Source organism: Tympanuchus pallidicinctus, unplaced genomic scaffold (genome assembly GCF_026119805.1).
Source record: "Tympanuchus pallidicinctus isolate F22 unplaced genomic scaffold, pur_lepc_1.0 scaffold3, whole genome shotgun sequence".
NCBI classification, from domain to species: Eukaryota; Metazoa; Chordata; class Aves; order Galliformes; family Phasianidae; genus Tympanuchus; species Tympanuchus pallidicinctus.
The window spans coordinates 37798904-37816954 of NW_026294747.1; the positions used below are offsets into that span (position 1 = coordinate 37798904).

Here is an 18051-nt window from a genome sequence, read left to right on the forward strand (position 1 = left end):
TGATGCCCAAAGAAATAACACAGAATTACTCTGCAGAAATGCAGAATTAACTGAAGCATCTTATGCTTGCTGGATGTTGGTGGGACAGATGCAGATTTTTCTGCCTTCGTACACCTACACATCACTGCATAGATGCCATATGCTGAATTTCTTGTCCCTGAGGAATCACGGCAGCCTCATTTTCTCACTGCAGAAGCTCTTTCTGTTTGTGGTGCCTTATTCCTTTTGCAAAAGATGGAACACGGGAGGATCAAAATGCAGGCCCATGCCTGTCACTGCAGAAATACACGGCGCTGGATTTCTTCACTTTTAAATAGCTTCTTAGCAGAGTCCAACTGCTCTCGTCTCACTTGTTGACCAGGTCCTGCTTCAGTGATCTCCTTTTTTTGCAACCTGAGTGCCCCATGGAGGTGAAGGACACAGCCTGAGCTGGCTCCATCAGTCAGCAGAACAAATGGGCTTGCTCTGCCGAACATCGGGCCATCTCAGATTCCACCTCTTTTATAGAAATGAGTGATGAAGAGGGGCTCGTTCCGCTTTGCCGCTGTATTAATACACATCAGGGGCCAGCTCCCGGCACTAAATCACACTACTGCATACATCTGTTATCGGACTCCTCACCAGTGTGATGAACAAGACTGCAGATAGAGGCTTCCTCGTGTCATTCTTTATAGGATTTTCCTAAAAGAATAAATAGCTCAAATCTCTGCCAACACTCTCCCCTGTCATTGTGATGAATTTAGCTTCTTTCTTAAACATGCAGCTACAAATCTTCCCCTGTCACCTCCTCCGCCGCCGTCATCCACTGAAAGTTTTGAGTTGAATTTGGCTGAAATCAGAAGATGCTAATAAAAGGAATATGGGATGTGGATGTCGGCTTCTTTCTAGTTGCAGGAATGAGAGAAAGGAGCTGGAGATGTGTTTATTTGAGACCCAAGCAAACTAAGTTTATTCTGTTGTCTTCTCACATGTTTTTCTGACAATACTGAAGGGTTTGTAGTTACGTTTTGTTAGAGACCTCTGTACGAATGTCAAAGGACATAAACTACTGTAGCAGAAATGCCACAATGTTTGTCATTATAGCATTAAACTTCCATTATTTGCCACAGTTTGAGGCTAACTAGCCTGAATATCGCAACTGAGTTGCTGAAAAGTAGCATTTTAGGAAAAGACCTGCATGTGGAGACAAAGGAAAAAATGGGCAGAAAATTCATTTGCTTTTCAGGAAGTGACAATTATAATCAAAAATAAGTTGATACACTTGTGTGAGTGTTGAGAGAGACTGAAAATGAAAGTTAGTGCTTTCTATACTACGTGATACCTCTGTGTGTGACTCCTAATGCATAATGCTTTAACAGGGTAAGATCAAAAGTCCAACTGATGTAATTTGGCCAAGGAATAAGGAGATCTGGAGAAACATTGGCTGTACTAGATTAGATTAAAAGTTTGTCCAATTCAGGGACCAAAAGCCAGTGCCTAGACAGCAGGAAAGTCTGTGGTGATGAAGGGCCTTCAAACTTTCAGTGATCTAAGATTAGGGGCATCAGAATTTGTTGATAGTGTCCTTGTATTCTGTTAGACTCCATTGCGGTATATTTTTTGTGTGAATTCCTCAGTGGCATTGTGGTCTGAGAAATAGTATTTCCTTATTCTCATTGTAATTATTCTCTGTCTTGAAAGGGATCTCAAAAAGATTGTTGTGTCTGTCTTCCATTTGTTAGAGTAGACCACAGGTGTGTATGGTCATGAAACACATAGCGAACAACTGTCCAACTTTATATTGATGTGTTTAGTGTCTGTGGTTGTGTGTTTCAGCCACCTGTATATGTAGCAGTGCACATGGTAACCAAATAACCAACATTTTATTCAGGCATCCCACTGATGAATCTGGATGAAAAATCTTCTTAAATAGATTTTGTTTCTCTTTGTATGCGTTCATACTTGTAAAATAAATTAATTAAAAAATTTGTAAAGGTGTCAGCAGCTTCTGAAACTGCTTATCAGAGAACAGTCTGAGTAGCAGCAGGTTAGTGACTCTTGCTGCTCGGTTTCTTGCTAATGCTAATACATCTACTCATGGTGTGATGGTACCTCATAAGGAGAAGCCAAAGGTGGGGAGACTGCTAGTGAGTGTCGTTTGTGTAGTTTTGGTGGTAATTAATATTTAAGGATTTTTCACTTGTTTTGTTACTGTTTCTTCCTGCATATTTCCTCTTGCCTCCAGGTGAAGATCAATAGGCTCAAAGTAAAACATGCCATGTAGTGTTATCAGCTGTGTTATTGTAGATGCATGAATGACTCACTGTTTTAGATGACCAAGACTGTTGGGTTCCAGGGTCTACCAAGTGCATTAACTGCTAACCTCAGCCACTGATACTGGCTTTTTATGTAAACTTCAAAGCAGTCAGTGTTCTAGTTGAGGCTTGCTGTGGCCTTTTTTTTATCATTCATCCACTACAGAGCAGCAGAATCGGCTTGTAATGAAAGTACACAAGCAGTTATTATCTGTTGGGAGAATACAAGGCAAAAATGATGTGTTGGGTACTGAAGCAGTTGCTTGTTCAGAAAAACCTGTGGTTGCCCAAAAGACTCTTCTGACAATTTCTTGTTTTTATCTTCCTCTGTTCTGCTTGCAATTCAGAATACTGAGAATGGAAGTAAACTGTCACATCTCCAGGTTTCTTATGGTCATTCTAGAAATTTGGGTTACAGTTCAGTTGAGCTGTGGATCTGCGAATCTTTTCTGCTAGTTGTATCTTGTTCCATTTTGAACCAGTGATCGTGTTGAGAAAATGAGAATGGATTCCAGCCTAGCATTGCAGGCAGCTTCTTGCTCTAGTAAACTGATTTACCATGTTGAATATATGTGGAAGTTCATGGTATTGTCAGTACCAGTGTCAGTACTGTTTTCTTCTCTGAGCTTTGCAATCTGGAAATGGCCGATGTTTCAGAGACTTTGAAATTCTCGATTTTTCAGTAGGAACTTTGACTAATGGAACTGAAAGTTCAGAATGTGGAAATCATCAGGGCCACGATGCTAATGCCATCAAGTATTTATACGTCAAAGAACTTGCAGGGAGCAGAACTTGCAGGAACTCAATAAATAAAACCCTCATATATATATAAGTACTGAAGTATATGAGGAGTTTGCCATGAAGTCTCTTGTTCTAACATTTTTTATTTCCTTTTCCTACTCTCCTCCTCTGTTCCCCCTTTTCTGCAATTTTATATTCCAGCAACTTTATCTGTGCACATGGATGCTGCAGAGTCAGACCTACCAGCAACACCACCATCCCCGAGGTCCCAGAACCCTGAGTGGACAGGGAAAATACCAGCAGCTGAGAAAGCCACAATTGCTGCCTCCGCTAACTTTTTTAAAATGCCGCCAGAGAAGAGGCCTGGATACAGCCAAAAGGAAGCTTTGCAGCTGTAAAAGCGTGCTGGATTTTGGACGTGTTTGACTCTCCACCAAACACCTTGTTTGGCAGTAGAGATATCCTCAGTATTGGTGCGTGATGTGCGCCATTATCCAGACAGAATCTGTGTTTAAAAACAGGTAACGAGCGTTGGGACTGCAGTGACTGTTTAAAATGTTCCTGCTATTGCTGTATTTATTATGCGTTCATCTCCTTACCTGATGCCAACTCATTCATATGGATTGTGTACAGAATCTTTTGGGTTTCAGATCTTGGATCTTTGTGCACTCTGTGCTTGTTTGCTGCATTTGGGCATTTTCTGGGTGAAAGTTCCCACTGCTACTGAAGGAGGCAGAAGTCATCCCCTGATTTCTTCTAGGCCAGGAGGATTTCTTGGCTGGGTAATGAGAGTGATAACAAGTTGAAATATGTAAGCAGAATTCTGTGTTTGTGGAATGTTTCAGGCTGTGTGTATGAACTTGAACCATGTTCCTTCTAATGAAACGAGTACAGTGCATGTCAATTCAGAAATTGCCATTGGCCCACTAGCAGCATGGTCCCTTTGACCTTTTCCTTCTGTCTTTTTCCAAATGTCTTCTGTCTTGCTTGCGTATTGCATGTTCTTTCCTAAATTTCCTGGACAAGGATTTGGGAGAACCAGTTGGACATAAATGTGCAAACTGATGTCATGGAAAGGAACTTGGACCTCCAACACATTTGAAGTATGTTAGAGGATAAACCAAACTTCTGTTTCTTAGTGTTTAACTTCAAAAGTGATTGTCAGAATTTCCCAGCACATTTTCAACTGAAGTTAACAGATAGCTGAATGAAAAAACAAAGAATCACTTCTATTCAGGGCACTTTTGGCCTTGTTCAGACCACAGCTGTCTCATGTTCTCGCTCCCTTCAGAAAGTATTGTCTGCTCTATCTGTTGGAAGTGTCTCCACCTGCTGATGATTGTCACTCTGCAGCATACACAGAAGAGATTCTGTTCTCTACGTAATGCTTGCACTTCATACTCAGTTACCTTGTATGTTGCAGTATATATGGGTAGTGATTTCTCCTACTTTTTTTGTATTCTGTATCATATTACACTTCAATTATTCCATTTGCAGCATATTTTGGAGTTCATTTTTAAAATATATACCTGTATAGGATGTATCAAGGGACCGGTGACCTCACGGGTTCTCAAGTCTTTTATCAATAGGATATATTTGTATGCATACCGTTGTTTTTACTTTCCTCACTGGGTGGAGCTTTCAGACAGAACTGTTAAAGCTTCTAAAATTCATTCTGAATGTGGAAGTTCACCTAGAACTGTTTTTACTGTTTTTGCAGTGGTTTTTTAATTGTTTTGCCGTGTTTACCTCTGTTTTATAAATGAGTAGTTGAGGGACAGATTTGATAGCAAGGGCATATGGTGGTATTTTATATTTAATTATGTATTAAAATGTTAAATGGTCATAACGTATACAAAACAAAAATGGAATGGCTCAGTCTAAATGCAGATTGACAAATACAGTTCTATTACAGACATCCTGCCTATCTCTGATCCCCTAATACCTGCTTATTCCTGGGGAGAGATCCAAATTGGATTTATGTTTCGCAGCCCAAGCAAACTGTAAGATCTGTCCATGCAAATCCCTCTCAAAACGTTTTTTTTTGTTGTTGTTAGCGGTACATTTTAGAACTATATGAATCAAGAAAAGCCCTTTTATCTTGCTAAAGGAGTACAGGGGTCAGTTCGGATTATGAGACAGGCTGTGGGGGTTTTGTGGAGACAGGAGTATTCCTGTTTTAAAGTTACTGGATTGTCTTATTTTGTACTTCAAGCGCTTGGTTCAGTGGTGCTTGGGGGTTAGTGGGAGAGGTCTATAGTCTGGAACTGAAAAGTAGTGTCTTGTCTGCCTAGGACTTGTGAGCATGTGCAAGGCAAGGGTGATCACCTTCTTATGACAGTGTGCAGATAAATTTTAGTTTTGGGAACCTTGTAACCTAACCTGCAGCCAGTTTCAGTGACAAGGAGTAGTCTCCCTAAAAGAGCATTTGTGCAATTCAGACGCTTTTATCTCAAGAAGGATCTTCTAAAACTTCACTCGATTTGAGTCTGTTCAACAGATGCACTTCTGTTTCAATTCAGTTGAAATTTTAATTGGTGGCCTTTTGTGCTCCCCCTTTTTAAAACAATTCTGATATTGTATGATATATTCTGAGGATTGTTTGGAGTAGTTCTGCTTTTTCAGTAATCTAAGGACAATTTTAAAACTTTTATGAAAGTTGTTGTGAGGTTTTAGGGAATTAGTGGCCTTTCTCTCACTCTTGGGAGAGACACCAGACTTGACATGATTTTTCTCTGGGGGCGCTGCAAGATAAATCATCAGATTTTCCTATTGAGGTCAGTAGTGCTGTTCATCTTGTTAAGCCCTTGCTTAGACTGTAAGCTCCCTAGGAGGTCTTACTTGCCTTTAAAGTTTGAATGTACCTGTGGCACTACTGAAGAGCAACCGTAGCAGGCCTTGTCTTGATAAATAGTGTTTCCTGCCACTGCAACTTCCTGAAAGTGAGGGGAGACTCAAATTCCTGCAGCTGCCCTCTCTTCAGTATTTCTGTGTTAGACTCCATTTGTAGGTCAATCAGGCTCTTGATCAAATTTGATTCTCCTGACTGGCAGACAACCTAAATGAATCACATGTCATGTTCCATCTTATTACTCCAGGGTTTATCTAAATTCATCGTCATACTTCAGTAGCTTGATTCAGATTTCAATATTTGCAGCATTCTTTGATGAATGAAGTAGTTGTGTTGTTTTGCAATACTCACTTGTATTCCATTTCTTGTCCACCAGGACTCCCCACTTATTTCCAGATCTATCTTCCTCTCTAGTTGATGTTCAGCCAGTGTCTTATATAGGGCTAGTCTGTCCCAGATGCAAGAATCTGTACCTGCCTTTGGGTGAGATTCAGGAGGTTTTTGTCTGCTTACTCGTTCAGTCTGTCAAGGTCCCTCTGGGTGGTACCTCTTGCATGTCAGCAACTCTCTCCAGTATGTCTGTTTTTCTGTTATTGTTGAGAGTTTGTTCTGTCTTCTTTCTCCGCATCATTCATGAAAACACAGAATAGCATCAATCCCAGTATTGTCTTCTGAGGCACACTTTTCATACCTTGCTACCATGTAGATTTCAAACCATTGGTCATTCCTTGAGCTTGACAGGTCAACCAGTTTCTCACCAACCTCACTGGGCTGCACGCAGAGCTCCCCAGTACAGCTTATAATGATGCTGTGAGAAACTGCATCAAGAGGTTTGCTGAAATCAAAGTAAGCAGCATTCACTGCCCTCCACTAGCATTTCATTCTAGAAGGCAGTCAAATTCATACCTCATAAATCTGACTGCCTCTCCTAGCCACCTTCTTGTCCTTTGAAGCTTGGAAATGGCTTGCAGAACTTGCTCAATAAACCTAGGAGGGGCAGAGGTGAGGCTGACTAGCCTATCAATCCCATTTCCTCCTCGTTGCATTTCTATAAAGCGGCATAATGTATTCTCCTTCCTGCGTCTGTTATTGGGAACGTCATGCAATTGCTACAGGTTTGCAAAGTGATAAAGACCAGCTCATAATGGCGTTCTTACGCAAAGAGGGCTTTATTTATGTACAAGAACGTTTATATGTAGTGGAAGAGAAAGCCAGAGCTAGGAGGAGAACATTCAGTAGTTATTCTTCGCACATTTCTTGTAGCCCAGTGAGCTTTTGTGAGGCTTACATTCCAGTTTGGTAGATACTGGGGGGGGGAGGGTGCAAATTAAAGAATGAATTTATGATTTTAAGGTAAGGTACAGTGAAGAGTGAAGGAGGCAGGAAAACAGTAGTTGGAGAGAAACTCCTAGGAGGCTGGGACTAGTGCTACTGAATGATAAATTAGCTTCATGATTGTACTATGCAGAGGTGTGTCTTGCTAGCGTTCCTGAATAATGATATTGAGGTGCTTAGTGCTGCCCTTCAAACTGTAGAAGCTCGCTCTGTTGCTTGGTGGATGTTGCAGACAGCTGCTCAGTGGGCAGAGGATGAGAAGGAAATTGGTGAAGAACAGTCGTTGAGAATCTTCTTTATTGTAATTGCCTTCTGTACTGAAGAAAGAAGATGCCATGATGTATGTGACTGGAAATTGAGAAGGAATTATGTCAAGCAGATAAGGACTTTGCTTTGATGTCTTCAGGAACAGTTTCTTAGCCAGAGAGCATCTCGGTGAAGCAAAAGTAAACCCATTATGTGTCATTTGTTCAAAAAATGTGATTTAACAGCCCTGGATAGGAGACCATCAAGGGAGAATGAATTTCTGTTCTCACTTTGATACTGTATTGTTGTGTCTTTGTCTCCTGCATTCTAGTCCTGTTCGTGTTTGCATTGAGGCATTCTGGTTTTGTACTACAAAATACAGGAAAAATATGATGCTGCTGCTTAGGGCAAAAAACGTAAGGGACTACTTGCTATAAAGAAAGCAAAATTATCAGAGGCCATTAATATTTACCCAGTACAAGAATAGAATTCAGCACAGAGAGAGAACAGAGAATCTTAACTGCACCAAAGCATCTTGTTCTTTAAGGAAGTGAACTGTGTCACAGGCATATGAGACTGAACCGTCACTGGACACCCATGCATGTCTAGCCTGCGGTCAGGTGACATACCAACTTGTGGAGACAAAATGTGCTTCCCAGCTTTGATGAGGGTGGAATTCCATCTCAAGTGCAGACGTGGCTGTTAGTGTGATTTCAGTGTGTTGATATTCAGCTGGAATACCTGGAAAGGAGACTTCTTGTACCAACTCAGAGAACTGGTAAAATTGGAAGATGGACTGATACATTCTGTTATATCAAAGAAAGATGCAAAATATATATATACCTGCAAACAATAATCACAAAAAAGTATTGCTGACCCCTGCATGTGTGATCAGGTACATTCATTGTCTTTAAAGCAGAGCTGCCAGTGTTGTGAGTGTGATCATATTATGACCATGAGGTTTTGCAGAGCTGTTCTAATTTAATTGTAATCTCTGAAGAAATTGGGATGAAGAGTGTAAGAGAAGCAGCACTAGGTCAGGTCAGAAGTCTGCCTCGCTTGGTATTCTGTTTCTTACAGTGCCAAATTTGTATGCATAGAGGTAACTTAAAAACAAATGAGTTGTATGGTGATATGCCCCTTTTACATTCCAGTATCCCCAGTGTCTGGTCTCAAAAAATACAAACTTTTTTCAAGACTGAAGAAAACTTCTGTGAACCTTTTAGCAATAGTACTTTTCCTGCAACTGAGTTTAATTATAATTTTAGAGGGACATGTAATCTGACTTCAGAAACTTTAAGGATTAGATCATTTTCCTTGGTAGTCATTTTTCTTATTAATTGTCCCCTCAGTTAGGAAATTGCATCTTCTCTTGGAATATGCTTGGAATGCTTTTCTCTAAGTATCAACAGCCTGACACTTTTTCTTGTTATGCTTTTTTCAGCAAGGTTGAAGAGTCCTATTCTTCCTTTACAACTAGCTTCTTTGTTGTGTACAACTATCTGTTGACAGTCAACAAGTGCTGATTAATCCATTAACCCATGTAATTCTCACAGTATAAAACTTGTCATTCAGCCTGTTAGTTCCTTTCCTCCATGAACATCTCCAGTATTCCACATTAATCTGCCTTGTGTTCTAGTGTATTCTTTACAGAAGTAGGAAATCTTGCTTCCCTGTTGCTATTCATGCTTCATATATTTGTATAGCCAAATATCATAGTCCTTGCTGCCCAAACAGTGCCATAACTGCAATAAAATATTCAGTCAGCTGACCCTGAATCTGAAGTTTTGCTTTTCAACGCATGGGCTCCTATAAAGTAAGAATAATACCCATTTTTTTCAATTCCAAAATGCACTGTGTTTCCTTTAGCTGTATTACTGTGCACTGTTGGATAAAAAGTTCTTGTAATTCAGAATATTTCAAAGCTTAGTCTGTTTGGTTTCCTTCTGTGATGGCTGGTAACTTTATCATACTAAAAGACCAAGATGGAAGGGTTCTTCTCATGGAGGAGCCGTGCCTCACTCATCTGAGAGAAGATGGTGCTTCTGCAAGAAACAGTTTTCTGGAAATATATTCTATAATGGTAGGGAGCAGTGACCTTGTAGAGAGAGTGCAACTTTAAAATATTTCACACTATCACTTTTCCAAAATAAACGTAATGTTCCAGTGATAGCACAGTGCCACATTTGAGTTGTTGCTTACATGTTTAAGGTCCTTTCCAACCCACACTGTTCTATGATTTTATGATTCACATCCCAAGTCTTGGGGACGTAATGTTAATGTCTCATACTAGCATTTTTTTGTTGTTGGCCAGAATTATATGTGAGAGTGCATTGACTCGAGACTGCTCTGGCCTGACCTGAGAGCCCCCACACACTGGTGAAGCCTTTGAATTTTCTTTCAAGTCTGGCAACACCAGACAGTTTGCCATAGCACCATCAGTTTCATTGTGGCTTCCTTCTGTCCCAGACTTACTCAGAGGTTCACAAACAGCTGTACTCTAAAGAGCCACATAGTATATGTCAAAACTGTTTTATGCGGTCACAACGTTTAACTGTTTAGTAAGTATTGGATTCTGCATTCTTAGGAGTCTGTTTTGGGGGAAATGTAAATAAGATTGTTTGTATTCTTTTGTCTTTAAGATGTGTTATCTGAAAAAGGGACTTGCAGAATCTCTGTTCTGATTATAGAAACTGGAAATAAATCAATATATGAAAGATTTGTTGTATCTGATACAAAGTGAGCTGAGAGGTGGAAAAAGGTTCAGTGATATCCAAGTAGATGTACAGAATTGGCATGGTTCATAATCTTTTTGCTTCCTCGTCTGTTTCCTTAAATACCTTGAATACAAACAGCAACCTGAGAGTCTGTAGGAATTGCTTTTTTTCCTTTGAATTGCAAGCTTGGGTGAAGATTTGAGGTAACTCATCATGTCCATTCTTTGCTCAGTAATTTTTGTTTGTTTCCTAATTTGCCATGATGTCATGTCTAGGCAATGGTGTTGCTCCCTGTTTGGAGCTTGAAATGATTCCAGAGTTTCTTAAGTATCCTTTCACTTCCAAGTCACCACTTTGGATTTGCCAAGTCCCAAAAAAAGATTTCATTTAAATGAGTGGTCAGTCTCAACTGATATTTTAATGGATATATATTCATTTTGCCAAAAGTAGCATCCTTTTAAGACTGATTTACATCATTGTATTTTCCAGTGATAGCAGCAGCTTCAAAGATCAAATTAGCAGTGGACGTTGAATTTTCTCATGAGTGCATTTGTGTCCCTAAATTGATAGCTTGCATGCTTGTGCGAGGAATGAAACAGAGCTCCTTCTACATTAACTGTTCCCAGGAACCCAAGCTGATGGTACATTTTAAAAACAATGGTCAAGATCCGTTGGAAGCCACTTCCAATTCTTAATCTTACACGTGGGTTGTTTGTTGTTTATTTGATTTGTTTTCCAGTTTGTAAAGCTCTGGTGATTTTCCTCTCTCGCCTTCAAGCTGCACCTGTGAGAACTGAGAAGTGTTTCTGGTGAAATGTGCTGATTTTTGCTGGGAGGAAGGAGAGAAGAGCTCTTAAGAATAGAATTTCTTAGGAGAAGCACCCCAGTTCAGCAAACATGATCAGCTGTGGGTAATAATCAAAATGTAGTCAGATATTCACAGTTAAGAGCAGCTTCAGTCTTCCACCTATCTGCATTTGTTTCTTAGTAATAAATATTTCATTTGATAATTGGGGCATTTCTTAACTCTTTTTTTTTTGTTTAAGCTGACTTTTTTTGTTTTTTTCTTTTGTCACTCCCTTAGTTTTGCAGGCATGGGGCAATGACTTCTTATTTGAAGGGCTGCTGGTAACTTCAGTAGCAGGGCTGGCTGTTGGGTCCTATTGAAGTGGTGGCTTTATTCTACTACTGGTATTTTTCAGATCATTCTTGTTTCATACTTTTGCACCTCAGAGAATTTACACCTCATGAAAATACACAGGAATACAAGTAGACTAACTATGTACTTATGGAGATTTCTCACCTATATAAATGATATTTCAAATTTGGGAGTGCAAGATTTGTTCTCTACTAAAGTCAAGCAGTTTTCCAGTAAAGGTGGATACTTGGTAGTTGCTTTTTATTGAAGAGAAATAGAATTTCAGACTGCTAAATGACATTCATTTCATTCAATCCAGGTGAGGGAACAACAGGGAGATATCTGAGGATGAGAACAAGAGGAGAGCTTATGCACATTTTAGACAGGGGGTCTGCCCTTAGGAAGACAAAAACACATGGAATGTATAAAACACCCTTAAAATAGCATCGTATTTGAAGAGCTGGAGACCTTCATAAAAGGTTCACCAACATTGCCTTAGGAGTTTTCTTCATCGTGCTTCACTCTATGCTTTGCAAACATGTGGACTTCACTCAGTCTCCCCCTGTCCCTGGGGACATCTGCATTCCTGTTTTCAGAAAGCCAGAGACGAAGATTCTCTTAATGCTGAATGCTGTGTGGAGAGTGAAAGAAATTCTATGGTTTCTTTCTTGACTATCCGGTGTCTCCACAAAAGAGCCTAAGAAAGTGAGCTTCCAGAGGGGCTTTCATGCACCTTTTCTACTTTTCTACTTCTTTTGGATATTGTGGACACAACAGGGAGTAGGAATGTGGCGTAGTGGAACAGATTTCCAGGATCCATGGGACTGCCCCTGCTCTGCACTCAGCCAGCACAGGGGCTGCCATGGAGCTACCCTGGAACCGGTGGCCATTCTCCTTACCACATCAGTAGGTGTGCTGCATGACTCCAGACATCAACTTCCTGGGTTTCCATTTGTTTAGGTATTTAAGCAAGTGTATTCTTTAACAAGGGAAAGAAGAAGAAAAAATGATTCATGCTTGCACATGTTGGCAAACCAGGTTATAATTCAGGTGGACTTTGTTGCTCTAATTAGTACAGCCAGCCCTTTTACATCACAGTACAGTGTAGTCAAGCAGTAGCAAAAGTTGGGGTTCTTCCCTTTCACATTGGGTTCCTGCCTCAGTGTGGGAGAGCTTAGGTTCACTCAGTGTACAGCTGCATGGGTTTGTTTTTTCTTCATTTAGACACTTCAGGCTGTATTCATTGCACAGCATCCAGACTGTACTCTGAAGAGGGAAGAAGTAATTTCCTTGTTAGTGTCTTCAGGGTGCCTCCTGCTATGGTAATATAAAATGTTAATGGATTTATTTATGCACTAGAAATTTGGATATTATTGTCACCCTTATTTTACAGAAGAGTTTCAGTCGTTGAGATCTAAACAATAATTAGGAATTGTCTCTGAATTTGGGAGGCCCAGGATGTGCTACCAATGAACTGGTAAATTTTGTAGACTCAAATAATTTTTTCTAACTTCTTTGACAGCTGTGAGTGCCCAGAGATTCTGGAAATTCAGTCACAACATACCGGTGAGGTGAGGAACACTGTGCTCATTGCTGGAGTCTCTCTGTTTTTTGTTTCATACTTTTGCACCTCAGAGAATATACACCTCATGAAAATGTACAGGAATACAAGTGCACCGTAGAGATGGCATCATAGAGATCAGGCATCATAGAGATGGCAACAGGCAAGCATATCTTCAAGGCTGTTGGTCACTTGCATTCATCACAATAGCTTTGGTTTGACAGTCTCCTGCTTTGGTTTTTCTGCCTTTAGCAGTAAACGAATAAGATCCATCTCATCCAGTTCTTGACCTTCCTCTCCCCAGAGGTTTGTGTTTGGTGCTCTGTGAAGCTGGATTCTGGTTGAAAATAAACTGTGTGATCATTTGAATTAACATTGTAATGTTATGCACAAAGGGATGAATTAGGATAACAGTTCGTTTCTTCAATTTTGAATATTTCTATATGTATCCAGATACATATGTGTATGTATGTATATATACAACTATAAAATTTATTTTTACACTAGGGGTTGTTGGTATGTATTCCCTTTGTGTTGGGATTTCTTCACAGGATATTTTAGCTTCCAAAAATATGCTTTCTCTCTGGGTCCTGGACTTCAAAGGAGTTGAAAAAGGAAGAGCAGACCAAATGCATAGTATGGCAGAAGATCTGCTGTGAAGTTGTTAATCTGCTACAACTTGAGAAAGAACAATAGGTAGGTGAAAACTTGGTCTTGAGCAGTTACACTTCATATACTTTTACCTGAACACCACAGGCCAATATGACTGTTGGCTAATGTCTTGCATAGACATTTCAAGTGTTACTCTCTGATTCTCTTCCCTAAACTCCAAAGCAATGACTATACAGTGCAGAAAACCAACTGTTATTTAAGGACTTGCCTGTCAGTGCCCAGGTCAGTAGAAAGTGACATCTCAGAAGTTTTGTTGTGTGTTTTTGCCCTAAGGTCATCTTTGGAACCAGAGTCAATAATCTGAACTGTATCGGAAGGAGAAAGGCATTAAGAACAGTGTTGATTTTTGCCTGTCCTGTATTTTGTTCTGTTTTCTCCTTTGAATCTCAGGTTTAAATCTTGTTAAGAAATCAGCACTTTTCCTTCTTCTTTTTCTTAAAACTTAAACCAAAAAAATCTCCACCTTTCTCCAATGTTTATTAGAATTCTTGTGTCAGATCTGGTTAACAGACTCTATTTGCAGCTGAATTCGCAATTTCTGATGTAAACAGATGCAACGGACCTGAAACACAGAAATCAGAATGTTTGAATTTCCACAAAAAACATCTTGAGATGGGGCAGGTAGCTGCACTTGTATCCGTATCATTGCTATAAAGCTTTGTGGACCACATTATCCCTTGCTTACACACTGCACCTATACGCCTGTGCTAAATGGGCTCTTCCTGAACAAAAGTGCATATTTTGTGCTACAGAAGCATTTAAGATGGCATGTGATATGATATTGTACACCCTATTCCTTCTCTTCTAAAGCAATAATTGTGGCTGCCATGTGGCTCAGACACAACTCTGCTGACACCTGGAAATTGTTTTTGGGTAAGCTACAACCTACTTGTGTATACATATTTAAATGCAACTGTGGCATTTGCTCATGGGAAAGTATCAGATGCTTATCACAAACAGCTGGGAACTGGAAGCAGCAGACCTAGTATATTCAGAACGTGAGTATTCCCTGTCATTCTGCAAGTACTTTGAGTTTTGGGGTGCAGATGAGTACAACTTCTACTGCTTGTCACTGAGCAACTGCTGGTAAATGAAAATTGGAATACAGTGTTCCCTGGAGAGTTTGTCTGTCATGGAGCTCAAGAGGTTAATGTGTAGTTATGTGGTGATACTATAATTTTATATGCATCTGCATATACTGGTAATAGATATTAAACTGGGCATTTAGATCCTTATTATGGGTCAGTACTTGATGTCATAATAAAAAAGTCACATCAGAAAAGTATGGGATAAAAATCTGATTATGCCCCTTTTGGAGTGTAAATGGCTTTAAAATTCAAATTGTCACCTGATGGGAGGATCAGGAAAGAGTCAGAACAAGGGCAAAGGGGTTTGGCTGTGAGGCGCAAGGGGCAGAGTAGGGAGGAAAAGACAGGCTGGACAAGGCCTTTGCTTATGCAGTTTATATCCACGTGAATACTATATCTCATTACTTAGCTCTTTGTGTCATCTCATTAAACATAAACCTGAATGAAAGGTGGACTTTGCAATGTAGTATGAAGGTTAGTAGATCACAGTTCTTCTGTCTTTATCCCTAGAGTGCAAATCTGGTCGATGTTGGTGAGGCTGAAATCTCATGGTTAAAGCAATGTTCTTGTTTGAAAAACAACAAACATCAGAACTAAGAATTCCCAAAGCCAGGCAAAAGCTAGGACTCTCTGGAGGCTGTCCTCAGTAACTGCAACGCCTGGCTCAAAAGGGGAAGGATGGGTACTGAGGGGGACTGAGAGATGGAATAGGGTGGTGTAGGTTAAGGTCCACTTGAGGAGTACAGTGGAGAGAACACCAGCATGCAGTGTAGACTGCATATGCAGCTGGACAGATTGGATCAGGAAGCTCAGCTGCAGGGCACTCAGAGGGCTTCCGACACCTGGAATGTTTGTGCTGGAGCTGAAACCCTGCAGCAGATAGAAACTTGGAAGAGTGTTGACTTTCCATTTTGTTGCTATTTTCTTATCCAAATACATCTTGCAAAGTCTTCACAACTGACTGTAAAATTAGGGACGTTATATTTTTTGGAAATGTGAAGTGTAGTGCCATGAAGTGAAATGCAAGGTCATCACAGCTGAAAGAGGAAACTTTGTACCACCATTCCCACCCTGTCTTCCCAGGCCTGGTTGTAACATCCTGCACTGCACCCTGGCACTCCTTGGGGTCACCCCTCTGAGTAGCAGTAGCCTCTTAACAGGAGGAAAACAACAAGCAACAACAAAACCTCAAACACAAAAACCTTGCTTTCTGCTGGCGTGATCAGTTGATTGGCTCAGCTGGTGTGCATGAGGAGTGCCAGAGGCAGAGCAGGCCTGAGGGCTGGGGGAGGGGCTGCCTGGCCACGAGGAAGGCTCCCTCAGCAGGCAGCTCCACTTCGTTTTTGCTCAGTTGCTTGCAGGCTTGTGGCTGCTACCCCACTTTCTCAAGGGGTTCAGCAACTTGCTGAACAGTCCAAGGCTGCGAGACTCATCTCCCAGGTGCTCCTGATGGGGTTTTACACCATCTCTAGCTCAGGTAAGAAGGGACATTTCCTCTGAGATAACTGCATGTGTTTCCTAAAAAGGGACTGCGGCTGGATAGAGCTGGTCTGCTTTAGAGAACCCCAAGTGTCTTTCTGGTGGATCTCTTAGGGGATGATTTGTCTGTTCAGAGTAATGGGTGATGGGCAAAGTGAAAGAAATGTATATGATGAGAACCAGCCTTTCTGGTGAGTGAGAATGTTGCCTGAAGAAGTCAGTGAGTCCTCAGAACAGGAAACACGGGCCTGTTGGAACTTGTCCAGAAGGGGGCCACAAAAATGATCCAAAGGATGGAACGCCTCTCCTGTGAGGACAGGCTGAGAGAGCTGGGGCTGTTCACCATGGGGAGACCTGGGAGCAGCCTTTCAATATCTAAAGGTGGGCAACAAGAAAGAAGGGGACAGACTGTTTACCAAGGTCTGTGGAGATAGGACAAGAGGAAGTGGTTTTAAATTAGAACGGGAGATTTAGGTTGGGTGTAAGGAAGAAGTTTTTTCAATAAAAGTAATGAAGGCCTGGAACAGGTTGCCCAAAGATGTGGTGGATGCCCCGTCCCTGAAGACAGTCAAGGCCATGCTGGACCAGGCTCTGAGCAACCTGATAGATCTGTAGATGTCCCTGTTTGTTGCAGGGAAGGTGGACCAGGTGGCCTTTAAGGGCCTCTTCCAACTCAAGTGACACTATGAAGCCTGTTGTCCTTTGCAGTAGCTTTCTCTAGAGGTACTGGGATGTTGAGGCCCCTCGCCAGCATGATCCACAATATTTTGGGATGGGATTTAAGGCAAGCAACAAGATATTTCCAGAAGTTAGAACTTTGCAAAGGTTGCAGAGCAAATCCACAGCAAGCCCAAAGGGCTTTTGAACCTGCTTCTCTAAGGCCCTTGTATTTGTATGACAGAATGCTCCAAGAGGCTGTCTGTTTGGTGGGTAAGATGGATACCAAGCAGGCCTGGGGCAGGCAGTCAGCCCCTGAGTGAGGTCCATTCCGTTATTAGCGGATCCGGGTTTGTGAATGGCTGCGTCTCTTGGCTTGGATGGCTTTTGGCTGCTGAAAAAACAGGAATGGAGAACTCCATCCCCCTATTTGCAATCAGTGTTCATTATTAAATGCTGACAGTGTGTTCTCTCATGTGTCTGGATTTTGTTTATGCATTGGTTGTTGCTATAAGCTTCTGTGCTGTAATGTCTTGCATTAGCTGCTGTTGAAAGAAGTCCAAGTAACAGTGTGCTTTGAGAAGGATGGGGGTGACTTGGCACAGACTGCAGGAGCAATTCTGAGGGAAGGATGAAAATGGGTTTTGTTAAGTGGGAGCCTGGCAAGGAGTAGATGTCAATGCCTCTGTGTGCATCTCTGTGCTCAAGTGTGATGCCAAATTTTTTGAGGGGGATGAGGAGCTAGATAGAAGGTGCAATTGAAGGCAGGAGGATGAGCTAGCCATGGTGTTGGCAGAGGGTGCTTTTAGCAGACATGGTATGTTTGGGTGAACAGGTGGTGTTTGAGGTAGTAAGTGTGGCACCTAGGCCAGGAGAGTGCAATTGCTGGAGATGACCAGAAGGGTAGAGGGGCATGCAGAAATGATAAGAGAATGTGGGCTGTATATATAGGAGGAAGAGGAAGAAATTAAAGCAGAGAGAAGAAGTGAAATAGTGAATATGAGCTGAATCCATAGCCGGCTTGAAGAGCATTGTAGGTGTAACAGACAAGAAAATGGCCTCTGTTCCTACCATGGGGGAGAGGAGACTGATTCCTTGTGCAGGGTTCACAGAGCACCTAGAGGGTCTAAGGTGCAACATCTGGGTTAAATACTAAGGCATGTGCTGCGGCTTCCAGCCCTGCTTTGCAATGCTGAGCTGTGTGTGGAATGCCACACATCCTTAGTTGGCCCTTTTGGAGATTGGAGGTCTCCCGTGCACCTGTAAGAGAGA

General features: G+C 41.3%; 1 protein-coding gene across 3 annotated transcripts in view; it reads left to right on the plus strand.

Moving 5' to 3' along the window:
- Positions 1–18051, plus strand: part of GPATCH2L (G-patch domain containing 2 like) — an 81639-nt gene that overhangs the window by 28581 nt on the left and 35007 nt on the right. Inside the window, exon 10 of one of the 3 annotated variants that reach the window (XM_052696045.1) lies at positions 3237–13389. The exons of 1 other annotated variant lie outside the window; for it this stretch is intronic. In XM_052696045.1, the coding sequence (XP_052552005.1) occupies positions 3237–3433 (197 nt within the window). In that variant the 3' untranslated portion in view covers positions 3434–13389. Of the gene's footprint in view, positions 1–3236; positions 13390–18051 lie in introns of those variants that run through there. One more of the 3 variants, XM_052696047.1, reaches the window with a different exon arrangement.